At 31.6% G+C, this 14091-nt stretch overlaps 1 protein-coding gene across 1 annotated transcript in view; it reads right to left on the bottom strand.

Moving 5' to 3' along the window:
* Window positions 1–14091, bottom strand: part of LOC130675428 (neuroligin-4, X-linked-like) — a 263594-nt gene that overhangs the window by 78170 nt on the left and 171333 nt on the right. Inside the window, exon 3 of the mRNA XM_057481119.1 lies at window positions 11555–12248. Within this exon, the coding sequence (XP_057337102.1) occupies window positions 11555–11761 (207 nt within the window). The 5' untranslated portion in view covers window positions 11762–12248. The remainder of the gene's footprint in view (window positions 1–11554; window positions 12249–14091) is intronic.

The raw sequence follows: 14091 nt of genomic DNA, 5'->3' as shown, positions 1-14091 counted from the left end.
CTGTTCCGACTGGTTTCAGGCATTGAAAATTCTAAAAACAATGCACGTAATATAAAAAAATGAATTGCGTGGCACGGTATAAAACACGATTTCAAACTTCGGGTGATGTCAGTCAATTTCACTCTCATCTAAAATCGTATTGTTTCATCCCTTGCAACGCAGCATAGAACTATCTTGCTATTAATATATTTACAATTGATAAATAATATCTTTGAAACATGAAATTGATATTCATTGTTCTATCGACGTGAATACTATTGTATGAAATACAGAAAACCGAATATGTTATTTTGACAGAAAATTTTGACAATCGATATACGAACAATAATATTTTGCATTCTTGTTAGTTTAAAAAAAAAAAACTTTTTTTGGATTTGTTCGATTTTCTATGCAATGCATATTTGGTTAAGTGTCATGTATTTATTGATGTATACACTAGCTATTGTGCTTTTTTGTTGAGTGATATATTTTCACAATAAATTTAAATGTTGATATTGTTTTATATTTGTTATAATAAAAAATAATTATTCAAATAATCGATGTTTCATTAAATAAATGTTTGTTTGAAAAAACAAACTTCAAATAAACGATTCGTATTTAATTTAACATATATATACTATTGATAGAATATAACGTATATTGTTATGTATTCATTTACAATTAAAAATTGCTAGATACTTCCACAGATTATGCGCGTTGATAAATGATTTGAAAATGAAAATAACGTAAAAACAAAAAATAAATAAAAATTTATGAATGAAAATTGTTTTGTGTACTTTGTGCACACTGACCAAACGTGCGTTGACTATAAAATAGGTAATAATAATTCGTTCGCAGCAATCTCTAGGGACGCCGAAGGCGTTCTGAATTTATTCAAAAATCAGACAACCGTAAACGTGACTATAATTTTTTATATTTCACTGTGGCAAGTGTACTCTGAGTGAAGGAAAATTGTAAAAATAAATTTAAAAGAGATTGTGGATTTATATGAAAATGAATATAAAAAATTCAAAAGTCGCATTGTTTCATTTTATTGAAAATATAGAAATTTTAATATTCAATTTGTGAAATAATTTATCCATTCTAATAACGGAAATAAATTTATTATTATGCAGAAGTGAAATTTAAAAATTTATTTACTTATACTTGATCAGATTTATATTTAATGTTCATTAGTCCATTTATTATTCAATTAAATTTTCATGTTAAGGGAAAGCCAGGCAAAGTAGAGTGGCAATGATTGATTGTGATTAAAGATTTTTTTTTTTCGAAAATTCTTCGAAGTAGTAATTTATTATTGTCACTATTAGGAGCTCGGGCGATGACCAAAGTTAAGTAGCATCGAGCATGATTGCTACTTGGATGGGTGACCACTTAGCCACCTCAGGTAGAAAATTTTCTTAGTCGGACAAGTTTGAAACTTCAAAATAGCTTTATTTTAGCTTAACATCTAAGTCTTGTTTTGTAAGCTTTATTTTAGGTTGTTATTAGAATGAATTCTATGACAAGTCTTTAGAGTGTAACTAACCTTCAAATATACCTTTCTGTTAGCTTTTTTACCACGCGTATGATAAGATTCGTTCTAAGCTTACCCGGGAAAAAATGTTCAGGCCTGATCAGACATGAGCAGGCATGAGTCTTGAGGCCTGATCAGACATGAAAAATCACCATGCCTGACCAGGCCTGATCAGGCATGTTCAGGTCTGATCAGGTCTGTTCATGCCTGTTCATGCCCATTCTGGTAAAACGATTATATATAAAAATGGTCCTATATAATTATATATAATTATGCATAACTATATACAATTATATATAATGATTTCTGTAAAAATAAAAAAAAATAAAAAATATGGGAGTGTCTAGGATTCGAACCGTGGACCTTGCGCTTGAAAGTTCGCCTCGTTACCTGTTGACCTGAGAGATTGAGTTGATAAGTAGGTCTCGTACGAACTTCAAGTACTGAAAGTCTTAAGACTCATGCCTGTTCATGTCTGATCAGGTCTGATCCTTTTTTCCCAGGTTATACGTGATAGATTTTTGGTCAAAAAAATTTACAGACATGAACATGCATGAACAGACATGGACAGGTATGATCAGGCCTGAACGCATATAACGCTTCAGACATGAACAGACATGGTCAGGCATGAACAGACATGAACAGGCATGAACATGTATGATCAGGCCTGAGCATATTTAACACTTCAGACATGAACAGACATGAACATGCATGAACAGACATGGACAGACATGGACAGGTATGATCAGGCCTGAACGCATATAACGCTTCAGACATGAACAGACATGGTCAGGCATGAACAGACATGAACAGCCATGAACAGGCCTGAGTGTATTTAACGCCTCAGACATGAACAGGCATGGACAGGTATGATCAGGCCTGATCATGTCTAATTTCAGGGCTAATCATACATGAACAGGCATGGTCAGGCCTGATCATTTTTTCTCGGGTAGATTCTAAACTTAAAACTACCTTATCTGTTAACATTACTCCAAGCGTATTGAAAACTGAAGTTTGAGGTTAATTAGGAGTTTGTGTTATTGTTTATAAGTGATAAATGAGTTCAATTCTATTTGCAACATATATAAAGAAAAATATTTACTAAGTAAATAAGTTTTAATTTTTTAAATTATTGAATCACAAGTTTTCAATGCTCAAAAAAATTTTTTTTTGTTTTTTCCATAGATTTTAATGTTTTCTACATTTTTACATTGATTGGATCGAAAGAAATTTTTTTAATACGCCCTTTTGGTTCTAGTAACGCGTTATTTAAAATTTGGTATAAAAAATACGATTTTTTTTTATGCGCCCTTTTACCTTTAAGTAGTACTTTTCTTAAAGGTGAAAGGGCGTATGTCTTGAGATACGCCCTTTCACCTTTAGGATACCAACTTTTTTTTTTCACAGATTTTTACGTTTCAGACAATTTCAAACCGAATGGCAAAAAAAAATTTTTTTATACGCCCTTTCACCACAAATCCCTATTAACCCTTAGCTATAAGCCCTTTTACCTTTAAGCACGCGATATATTAGACGTATATACTATATAGCAGCGCTTAATATTTAAACTGCTTTCACGCTATACAGCATGGGACTCAGTAGCATTCTAGCATGGCTTTGATTACTATGCTACAAAGTAATATTTACCAGTAGCATGATTACTATGTAGTATGGTAAATATTACCAGAAGAATGGTAATCATTCCCATGCTACATAGAATCGATTCCTATGCTTTAAAAAATAGGACTGGTTACCATCTAGAATGGTAATTATTACCATTCTCTTCTCTCCGTGTATTTTTTTTTACTTTAAATTTTAATTTTCTATAAGTACGTTCCTTGAAGGTTGATAATTGAAAGTTTGTTGTTTATACTTCTCGATAAACTAAAACAATTTCTACTGAAAAATGAAAAATCGATCAAATATAATTTTTCTTTAGTGCCATCCATCACAAGGATATGGCTGCTGTGAAGCACATGAATGCAGTTATTATTACATGCAAGGTACATACCAGTCCAATTGGCTACACGAATTACATTCCGCGAGGTGGTAGCATTGAGAAAATAATTATAACAATACAGTAAAGACTTATGAATGTATTGTATGAGTTAATAAAAATCTATTGTTCATAAATAAAAATTTAAAGGACTTGTTTTCAATTATGAGAGATGTCTCTGGTATATTTTAAATAACTATTGTTACGTTCTCGTAATATGTTATCGCGTGAATTAAATTAATTATTTTAAATAAATTAATCTTGTCCGATGCGTAACGGAAATCAATTACGATAAGTGAGTCGCAGTAGCTTGCGGGTAGTCTACAAACAGATGACGATGCATGAGACCCGGGCCACAACGATTCTCTCACAAGGAACCCGGGAAAAAAAAATTAGATCGGTTCTAATCAAATTAGATCAGCTCAGATCAAATTTAATCATAATTTATACTGAACCCAGATCAGAGTAGATCTGATTTGATCTGTTTAGATCAAACTAGATCTGATCAGATATGACATTTTTCTTTGGGGAAAAATACACGGAAAGAAAATTATGGCAGCGGTTCCCATAATTTTGTGAAATTTTTTCCTATACCATCATAGGAATTACGACCATAAATTATGGGAGCGGTTCCTATAATTATAGGAATGTTTCCCATAATTATAGGAATAGTTCCTATAATTATGGGAATGATACCCATAACACTATAGGAATGGTTCCTATAATTTATAGGAATACTTTCTATAATATTATGGGAATCATTCCTATAATTTATGAGAATGGTTCCTATAATTTATAGGAACCATTCCCATAAATTATAGGAACCATTCCCATAATATTATGGGAATGGTTCCTATAATAGTAAGGGAGCTATTCCCATAATATTATAGGAATGGTTCGTATACCATTATGGGAATCATTCCCATAATATTATGGGAATAGTTCCCATACTATTATAGGAACCATTCCTATAATATTATGGGAATAGTTCCCATATTATCATGAAAAAATTAATTTAAAGAAGTGTGGTAATCACTTCTACAATACACAGAAATATTATTGTACATAAAAACAAAAATTCAAACATTGAAAAAAAAAATCGTATTTGGCAAAAAAACATTAGAATTTTTAACAAAAATTTTTTGTCAGCACAAAACATTCAAGAAAATTTAAATTTTGGGAAATTTCTACACTATTGTGCAAAAAAAAAATTTTATGATATTATAGGGATGGTTCCCATAACATTATGGGAATAGTTCCTATACCAATATGGGAACCATTCCCATAATAGTATGGGAATGATTCCCATACCATTATGGGAATGGTTCCCATAATGATATGGGAATGGTTCCCATAATGGTATGAGAATGGTTCCCATAATGGTATGGGAACCATTCCCATACTATTATGGGGATGGTTCTCATAATATATGGGAACCATCCCTATAGTAGTATAGGTCTTATTCCCATACCATTATGGGAACCATTTCCATAATGCATAGCAAAACTTCCCATAATTTTCTTTCCGTGTAGTCCAGATCTACCCTGATCAAATCTAATCAAGTCAGATCAACCTAGATCAAGTTAGATCAACCTAGATCTAGTCAGATCAAAATAGATCAACATTGATTAAACGATCAATTTATGAAGCGAATATAAATAGATCTAATTGGATCTGTACGGATCAAACCAGATCTGAGCTGATATAACTTTTTCTCGGGAAAACAAGTTCAGATCTGCGCTGATCAGATTAGATCAATAAATATATAGAATTCTTGTATAAATTTTTATTGAAAATTTTTCAATTTTCCACGTTTTTATGCTTAAGTAGTACAATCAATCATGTGTCGAACTGATATAATAATTTTAATTTTTTTGAAGTTACTCTATTTTGCCTGAAAATGCACAGGAAAATTTTTCAGTCGACTAAGATTTTTTTCTTATTTTATTTATTTATTTATTTTTTTTCAAGTATAAGTGAAAAATGAAAGACTTAGCGTATTTAGAAAAAGAAGTGTCATTATTTTTCAGTGGCCCAATTTTACTCGGTCTACTTGACATATGATTTATTTACGAAACTTTATATTTTTACTGCAGTGTAATTGTTAAGTATTTATAAGACAAATGTTTAGTTTAGTTTTGCAGAATTATTTTTTAAGAATGATAATAATTAACTATAACTATTAAAGTTTAAATTAAGTAACTGAAAACTTAGATGGAGGGTAAAATTATACGAACATGGGACTTTAAATTAAGCTAATATATTTCTTCTGTTTCTTTTACATTTCAAGAGAATAGTAGACGCTACAAAAAAAAGTCATTCTTTACAAATGTAATACTTCAAAAGATTAAAAAAATTTATATTTTTGATGCTAAAAAAATTTCTCAATAAATGATAATAGAATTGATTACAAATTTGGAATATTACTTGCCGTTGGTATTGAACATATTCATTTATCTTGATAAATTAAGGCATAATTATATATATAGGGCAGGGGGGGGGGAAGGGGGTAGGGTAGGCTAAACGGAATACCTCCAAAATTTTATATTCTAAATGGTTTTTAAACATTCCAAAATCACTTTTATAAATATAATTCAGAGTTATTTTGAATTTTTTTTGTTAAACTTTTTCAAAAATCAATTGTCAGTTGAAAAATATTAATGACTTTTGTTTCATGATAAAAACTATTAAAAATTTGTTTTTCTTCTTTTGTATCCAATAATCATGCAAAATATAATTTTTCTCCGTATAAATTACTTGCAAAAAAGTTTGACTCAATCAAATTCATTTAAAATCCAGAAATTTTTTTTTTATCTTTTATAGGGGGTACCCCATTTTGCCCGCAAGAATGAAAAAAATTTTTTTTTAACGGTAACTGACAATTTTTTCTATTTACTTTGAATTTCATCAAAAAAAAAAAAAAAAAGATTTAGTGTATTTGAGTCCTCGAAAACTTAGTATTTCCTTAAATACCCCGTTTTGCCCCTCCATCCCCTGTATTTAAAGTAACCAAAAATAATTTTTTCGTAGTCTGAGCTCGATTTACCTCTAACGAAAATTTGAATTCTTCAAAACACTATTTACACTGTTACAATTTCAAGTCGTTCAAGAGAAAAGTTTGGAATTATTCGTAAATCTTTGAATAATTCAAAAATAGTGTAATTCAATTCGATACGAATTATTGGGTTGTAATTTTTTTTTAACTTCCCGCTAAGAAAATTTAAAATTTTTTAAAATTCGGGAAGTCATTGGTTTCGGTCCGATTTTCGAAAACCGAATTTCTATCAGATCTTGACGTTTTGAGGTTCTAGGAAGCTATTCTGACTAATTTCACGATGATGTCCGAGTGTATGTACGTCTGTATGTAAATATCTTTAACTTTTGAACGGATCCACCGATTTTGATTGTTAAGTGGTCATTCGACGCTTCTTGTTAATATCTAGAAGCTGTAAAAAATTTGAGCTTAATCGGTAGGGTGCGTTTGGAGATATTTCAAAAACAAAATTTTTGCAAAAATGTTTTTTTTGATAACTTTTCTAATTTTCTAGAAAATCCGTCAAAAAACACGAATTTAAAAATAAAAAATCTGTCTATCGGTTGACCCTGCGGGCCAGCCCCAAAACTTCCCGCTGTTTTCGAGCTCTTTGAGCTCAAGGAGCTCAAAAACATATTTGAGGATACATTTTCGAGCTCTTCGAGCTCGAAAATACGTTTGTGTGCTGTTCTTTTCGACAAAAAATGTTTTTCACCATTTTTTCTCCAACGATATCTCTCAAACGAATCAACCGATTGAGACGGTTGAGGTGGCAATCGACGCGTTTTATCAAGTTCTAAAGCCGATCAAATTTTGAATTCCATTTATCGAGTCGTTTTTGAGATATTTCAGAAAAAATAAAAAAATTTGTTTTTTTTAATTCTTTCGACAACGGTTTCTCTTGAACGAATGAACCGATTTTGATGTGTTGAGGTAGCATTCGACGCGGCTTATAAAGCTCTAGAGCCCAGTCCATTTTGGAATCAATCCATCGAGCACATTAAAAGTTATCCAAAAAAAACATTTTTGAAAAAATTTTATTTTTGGAATATCTCTGAACGAGCCCTACCGATCAAGCTCAATTTTCTTACGGCTTCAAGATATTGATAAGCCGCGTCGAATGACACCTTAAAGTTCAAAATCGGTTCATCCGTTCAAAAGATACAGGTATTTACATACGTACGTAAGTACGTACATACATACATACATACACTCGGACATCATTCTGAAATTAGTCAGAATAGCTTCCTAGGACCTCAAAACGTCGACATCTGGTGAAAATTCGATTTTCGTAAATCGGACCGAAACCAATAACTTCCCGAATTTTTGAAAATTTACAATTTTCTTAGCGGGAAGTTAAAGAATTTTTTTTTTTTCGTAATTCGCCAATATTTTCGAGTCTACTCAATCAAGTGATCTGAAATTTTCAGAAAAGTTGACGGCCGACAAGCTCTTTCGATTGCCACCTTAAACGTTCAAATCGGTTCATTAGTTTAAAATCTACAAAGAGTTTACACCCCCCCCCCCCCCCACACACACATACACTTGGACATCATTCTGAAAATAATTAGAATAGCTTCGTAGGACCTCAAAACGTCGACATCTGATGAAAACTCGATTTTCGAAAATCGGGGTGAAAACAATAACTTCCCAAATTTTTCGAAAATCATTGATTTTCTTTGCGGGTAGTTAAAAAAGACCTAAATCGGACAATTTTCCACTAAGTTATGGCTATTTAAAAAAAAAAATCTCCGAAATCTTAAAAAATTCATATCTCCCGATTGGCTGGATGAAAAAATTTGAAAAAATGCATAAAAACCTTTTTTTAGGGGTACAAAAAAGTGACCTAATTTCAACCAAATCGGAGATGTAAAATTCATTGGTAGGACGATTTGGCATGGAATGCCCCATATATCAAAATTATTAATATCCGTCATTTATAAAAATTATATCGCCAGTTTCATTACAGAATTTCTTAGATATCGTGTAAATTATTTTACATATTGTATAAATTATTGTCGTTATAAATTAAAACTTAACAAGTAATAAATATTTGTCGAATCAAAATAATTGTTCTAATTTTTACTGCATAGACAGTAAATTTCAATATTCAACCGATAATTACAGTAGAACCTCGTTATAAGACTATTAGTTTCTGTCTCAAACTATCGTGATACCTGGTTATTGTAAATTGATACTTGAAGAACAAAGTTGTAAAATAAAATTGTAAATTTTTTGTGCAGATAATTAAGTTATTAAAGACAAAGTTTTATCAATTTATAAAAGCAATGAATGTCATTCTGAAATTTCGTATAATTATTGCTTATTAATTTTACCGAATCTATTTTAGACTCGAAATTTTAATTATTTGCTGAAATGAACTATTGCCAAAATTTTATTATCGAAACATATTTTATTATATTATAAATTGTTAAAAAATATCATTTTTTTATTTACTGCTGTTATTAATTCCAATCATCAAAGTATTCAAATTTTAAAATTCATTGTAATTATTAGTTTCATCAAATTCATTAATTTATTTTCAAAATTTACTTGTATTAATCACTCTTTTTATTATCGTCATCATTCTGTGGACCATCAAGTCGACGCTCCATTCTATAATAAGAATATGACATGAGCAACAATTTGATTATGCCCAGATATACCCACATGTCTACATTGTCCATCATTTCGTCAAGAGTTTTATCAAAATTCGTTACGAAGAAGAAAAGATATTTAAACGCAAGGTATATGAAATAATATGACGGTTTGTTTGTTCCATGCTGTGGGTTCTTCAAAATTCAATTTATGCACTCTATGGTTTGCACTCTATTCGAGAAGTTTATTTTTTTTCGCCACCTAGCGGAGACTCGGATACTAATTTTATAAGTTCACGTGAACTTATAAAATCTAATAAATTCTACTTTATAAATTGATAAAGTCACTTTAAACCCATGTGTATGTTGTGGATTTTTAACTTATTATAAATTCGTATAGAGAACTATTGCAGAAAATTGAGGTAATATTAAGGTATAAGAGGCCAAGGTTCTGACCTTTTCAGCGTGCGGGTTGGGGTTATACTATAATAATTACTGTAAGATTTAATTTAATGAGAAAAAGAATAATTATATCGACTAGTTTATCATTTGTCAAATAAATTCATGCGCGTAAAATAATTATTTGAATTGAATTAATAATCTAAATTATTTGAAAAAATTGACATTCGGAGATTTAGTTTCTGACCCTCAGAATTTTTCGGGTCGCAGTTTATGACCCTCACAGTGACCTAGTTTTTGAGCCTCAAATTACACAAACTGTGATAAGGTTTTGAAGTACTTACCAAGTTTCAATAAACTAAAACTATTATTTAGATAAATAAATTAAATATTTATTGTACACTGGTCACAGAAATTAAGGGATAGAAAAAAAATCCGAAATTTTTAGGTGATTTTCAACATGCTGTAACTCGGTGAAAAATGGTCGTATAAGAGAATTAAAAAAAGCAAATTGTAACCTCAAGTTTCTAGTTTTCAGATCTGGACCTCAAAATTTTTTATCATGTACGGTTCCGGAGTAATCATAAGAAAACCAACGAAAAAAAAATTTTCAAAATTTTTGCTGGCCTTTCAATACCTCTATGGGCGACAATAAATTTTTTTGAATAATCCGACTGTCTGACTTTTCTAAGAAATTTTATGCCCTTTAATTTGGTGGCCTGAAAAAGTCTCTACGACGATTTGGCGCCGAGTTATCATTGATCAAAGCAAAAAAGTCCATTTTGGCTTTGATAATCAATAACTCCGGATGTATTGGTCGTACAGAGAATGGAAGCAGGGTTTTGAAAACTGGAAAACATTCTCTATAAGGCAAAATTAGTGGCATTTGATAGGAAAATTTTTTTTAAAGCGATATTGTTTAGTAAAAAACAGGTCAAAATTCACAAATTTAAGGATATTCGGAAATCTTGCTATAACTTTGGATATAACGGATGAACAAAGGATATCTTCGTCTTTTTTTCAACCTCAAAGTGTCCTGAAAAAACCCTGAAAATTTCAAATCGCTACGATTTTTCTTTCTTAGTGCCCCGAAGCTTTAAATTTATCGATTTTGTCATAAATCACCATAATTGGTAGTTTCTCGGTTTTCGTTCATTTTTTCGATTTGAAAATGTTTTTTTTACCAATAATCTTCATTTCTTCGATCAAAAAGATCGATTATCGAAAAAATGGAAAAAAAAAAAAAAATTTTTTTTTTTTCAAAATTTTTTTTTTGTTGTATCTGCAACGATTTATCATTGTCGAAAAAAAATTCCTAAAATTTTTTTTACCGCCGGCATTAGAGTTACCCAAAGCGTATGTTTGTTAAGTTGACATTTAAAGCAGATGCAGTTACAGCGGAAAAGGCATAAAATTTCCTAGAAAAGTCAGACAGTCGGATTATTCAAAAAAATTTATTGTCGCCTATAGAGGTATTAAATGACCAGCAAAAATTTTGATAAATTTTTTTTTCGTCGGTTTTCTTATGATTACTCCGGAACCGTACATGATAAAAAATTTTGAGGTCCAGATCTGAAAACTAGAAACTTGAGGTTACAATTTGCTTTTTTTAATTTTTTTATACGACCATTTTTCACCGAGTTACAGCATGTTGAAAATCACCTAAAAATTTCGGATTTTTTTCTATCCCTTAATTTCTGTGACCAGTGTAGCAAAAACATAATTTTTCAATATTTAAAATATAAATAATTAAAGTCTCTTTAGCTAGATCGTAAGTTCAAGCTATTCGCACACCCCTATATTTTAGACGATATCAAATTTCCGCATAATTTTTAGACCATAAAAATATTTGCCTATAAAATATTTTAAATCCCCAACTTAGTGTCCTAACTTTGATTTTTGATTTCACAAAAAGCTGTATTTTAAATGTATTCAATAATATAAAAAATTTTAAAATTACTAAAAGGTATAAAATGTAAAACCGTTTTAACAAATAAATAAAAAGTGTATACCTGCAGTATGCCTCTTATCTGGCCACTTCTGGTCTCGACGATGCGCGAAGCATACCTCGGGCCAGCGTGAGTGCCACAAATGGTAAACACGAGTATCACAACCAACCAGCTTGTTGTCGTTGTCGTTGTAATATGTACGAGGTCGAGTGTCCTTAGCATTGGTTCCAGCGGCCACGTCCAGGTCGCCGGCTGGCATCGTCCAAGCATGGCAGCATTTGTTGGCAACCACCACCGTCACCACCATACCGCGCGTACCACCCTATATGTATGACGTACCACCACTGCGTCTTTAACTTTTTAAATTCTTCTTTTACTCTTTTCCTCACACTATATTATCCCTTTTCTTTTTTTTATTCTTTCCCTCGTTCTCTTACGTTTATACTCTTTTTAACTTTAAATCCTCAACCTCTGAGTTTGTCGTCAAATCTACAGACTTTGTTTATAGGGTGATTTTCCGTAAACTTCCTGCCGTTAAAACCGCACTCCTATTGGATGTACGACAAATCATTCGAGAAGTTTGTTATACGTGATATGCAAACGACATTGGGGTATTTTATTTGTTTTATCATATACATTGCAGTATTTATGCCTGCCATTTCCTTTAAACGCATCAATGCATTTATTCAGGAAGTCGTCGTACTTTACTCTACAAATATATTACTCCAATACTGTGTCCTAGGGTCACCATTCAATGCTGAAACAAATAATGCGTTTTATTATTATTTATTTCATTTAATTTTTTTTTTATTTTCAATATTAACCCCACTCTCTAAATCTTAAACAGTGAAAACCACTGAAAAATAGTGTACGCACACTATTTTACAGCTATGAGTATACCACTTGGTGTTATAGCTGTGAGAGTGAATAGCCACTGTTTCAGATTTAGAGCGCAGGATATTGTGTCACTAATTCCGAAAGGACATATTTTTAAACGCTCTTCTGGCTTTAGTCACAGTAGTAAAAGTCTTTTAGGTACATTCATAAAATTTGGGTCTGGAGGGCCCCTATAGTGGGGACTATAGTTCACAACCACACGTACATGGCCATGGGGTAGCTAACCCGTCGGTCTATTGAAGACAACCATCGAAATTTTAACCCTGGAATACAAGTTTATCTGCCGAATAACAAACTCTAGTTTATCTCTCATGAAGAAATCGGCCATAAGTTTAGAGCCGAAAGGGCGTATAATTTATTCAACTTCCCGATAGAAGAATTGAAAATACATTCGACTCTGTCTAAAGGTTCTCTGCCTAAAGGTTCCCGCTGTCTATAGGTTCCAGGATACATTGCTTAAAGGTTCCCGGATATTCCCCCACCCGCTTTCTCGAGTGACGAATCACAATTCAGTTTTCGAGCGCTAACTTTAAATGCACGTTTTTTTGAGGTTATGTTTACTGCGCAATGTGTTCGTTTTACCGTGCGCGTCGGCGCTCGAGGGAATATATTGTAGGGGAAGTGCTGATGGTGGGGAGGGAACCTTTAGACAATGGTCCTGTCCCGACGTGGAACCTTTAGACAGAGTCGACTGTATTAAAAAAAAAGGGGTTATTGGTTTCGGTCCGATTTTCGAAAAGATCAACAAATCTTGATGTTTTGAGGCTCTAGGAAGCTATTCTGACTATTTCCGGATTGGACGTCCGCGCGTGTGTGCGTAAACTTTTTTTGTCTGACGATATCTTTCGAACAAATCAACCGATTTGTTCCAAAGCTTGATCAAATCAAAATCTCAGCTTTCTAAGCTCAAAAACAGCGGAAAGGTTTGAAGTTGGCCTACAGGGTCAAAGGTTTCAGATTTTTTTTTTTATTGTTATATAGTAGATTATAATCATATTGTAAACTCATTCTAAAGCTGAAAATGGAAAAAAAATTTTAATAAGTCTACGAAACAATTGGTAATAAAAAAAAAATTTGTGCTCTTTTGGGTTCAGAGAGTTTCCTCAAGACAAAAGGGCGTCTAAAAATGTGTCCTTCTGGAACTAGTAATGCGATATCATACTATCTATATATAACAAATACCCAGCACTGGGTTTCAGTAGACCCCATTACTTTAAGCCAGTAGAAATTTTTTAATTTTTGTCATAAATTTCATTTTTTTTTCTACTTATTAATTAAAAAAGTTTGGAAAAGACGTTACTGCAACTCATTTTACTCAAACAATAAAAAATAAAATATTTTATTTGTACTCTTATATAATACCTGCTAAGAATGAGGCGTTATGATAGAGGTTCTATACAGAAAAAAAGCATTTTCAAATTTTTTGGGTTTATTTATTTTATTTATTAAAACATATACATATAATATAATTATTATAATTATTATAGTAGTTGTTGGACATTTTCTCACATTATTATTTTATCTCACTCAAATAGTTCACTCAAATATTAAGTTAAATACTAGCCTACTACTTTACTTTCCTCTAACTCTAATCAATACAAATAACATCGATTACGAAACTCATCTAGTGTCTCAACTGAGGTGATCTCAAACGGAAGGCAGTTCCCGAAATTGCAACCAGTAATAATAAACGACCTTTGATA

Source organism: Microplitis mediator, chromosome 10 (genome assembly GCF_029852145.1).
Source record: "Microplitis mediator isolate UGA2020A chromosome 10, iyMicMedi2.1, whole genome shotgun sequence".
NCBI lineage: Eukaryota > Metazoa > Arthropoda > Insecta > Hymenoptera > Braconidae > Microplitis > Microplitis mediator.
The sequence above is the reverse complement of the archived record's forward strand: the minus strand, read 5'-3'. Positions and strand labels throughout refer to the sequence as shown.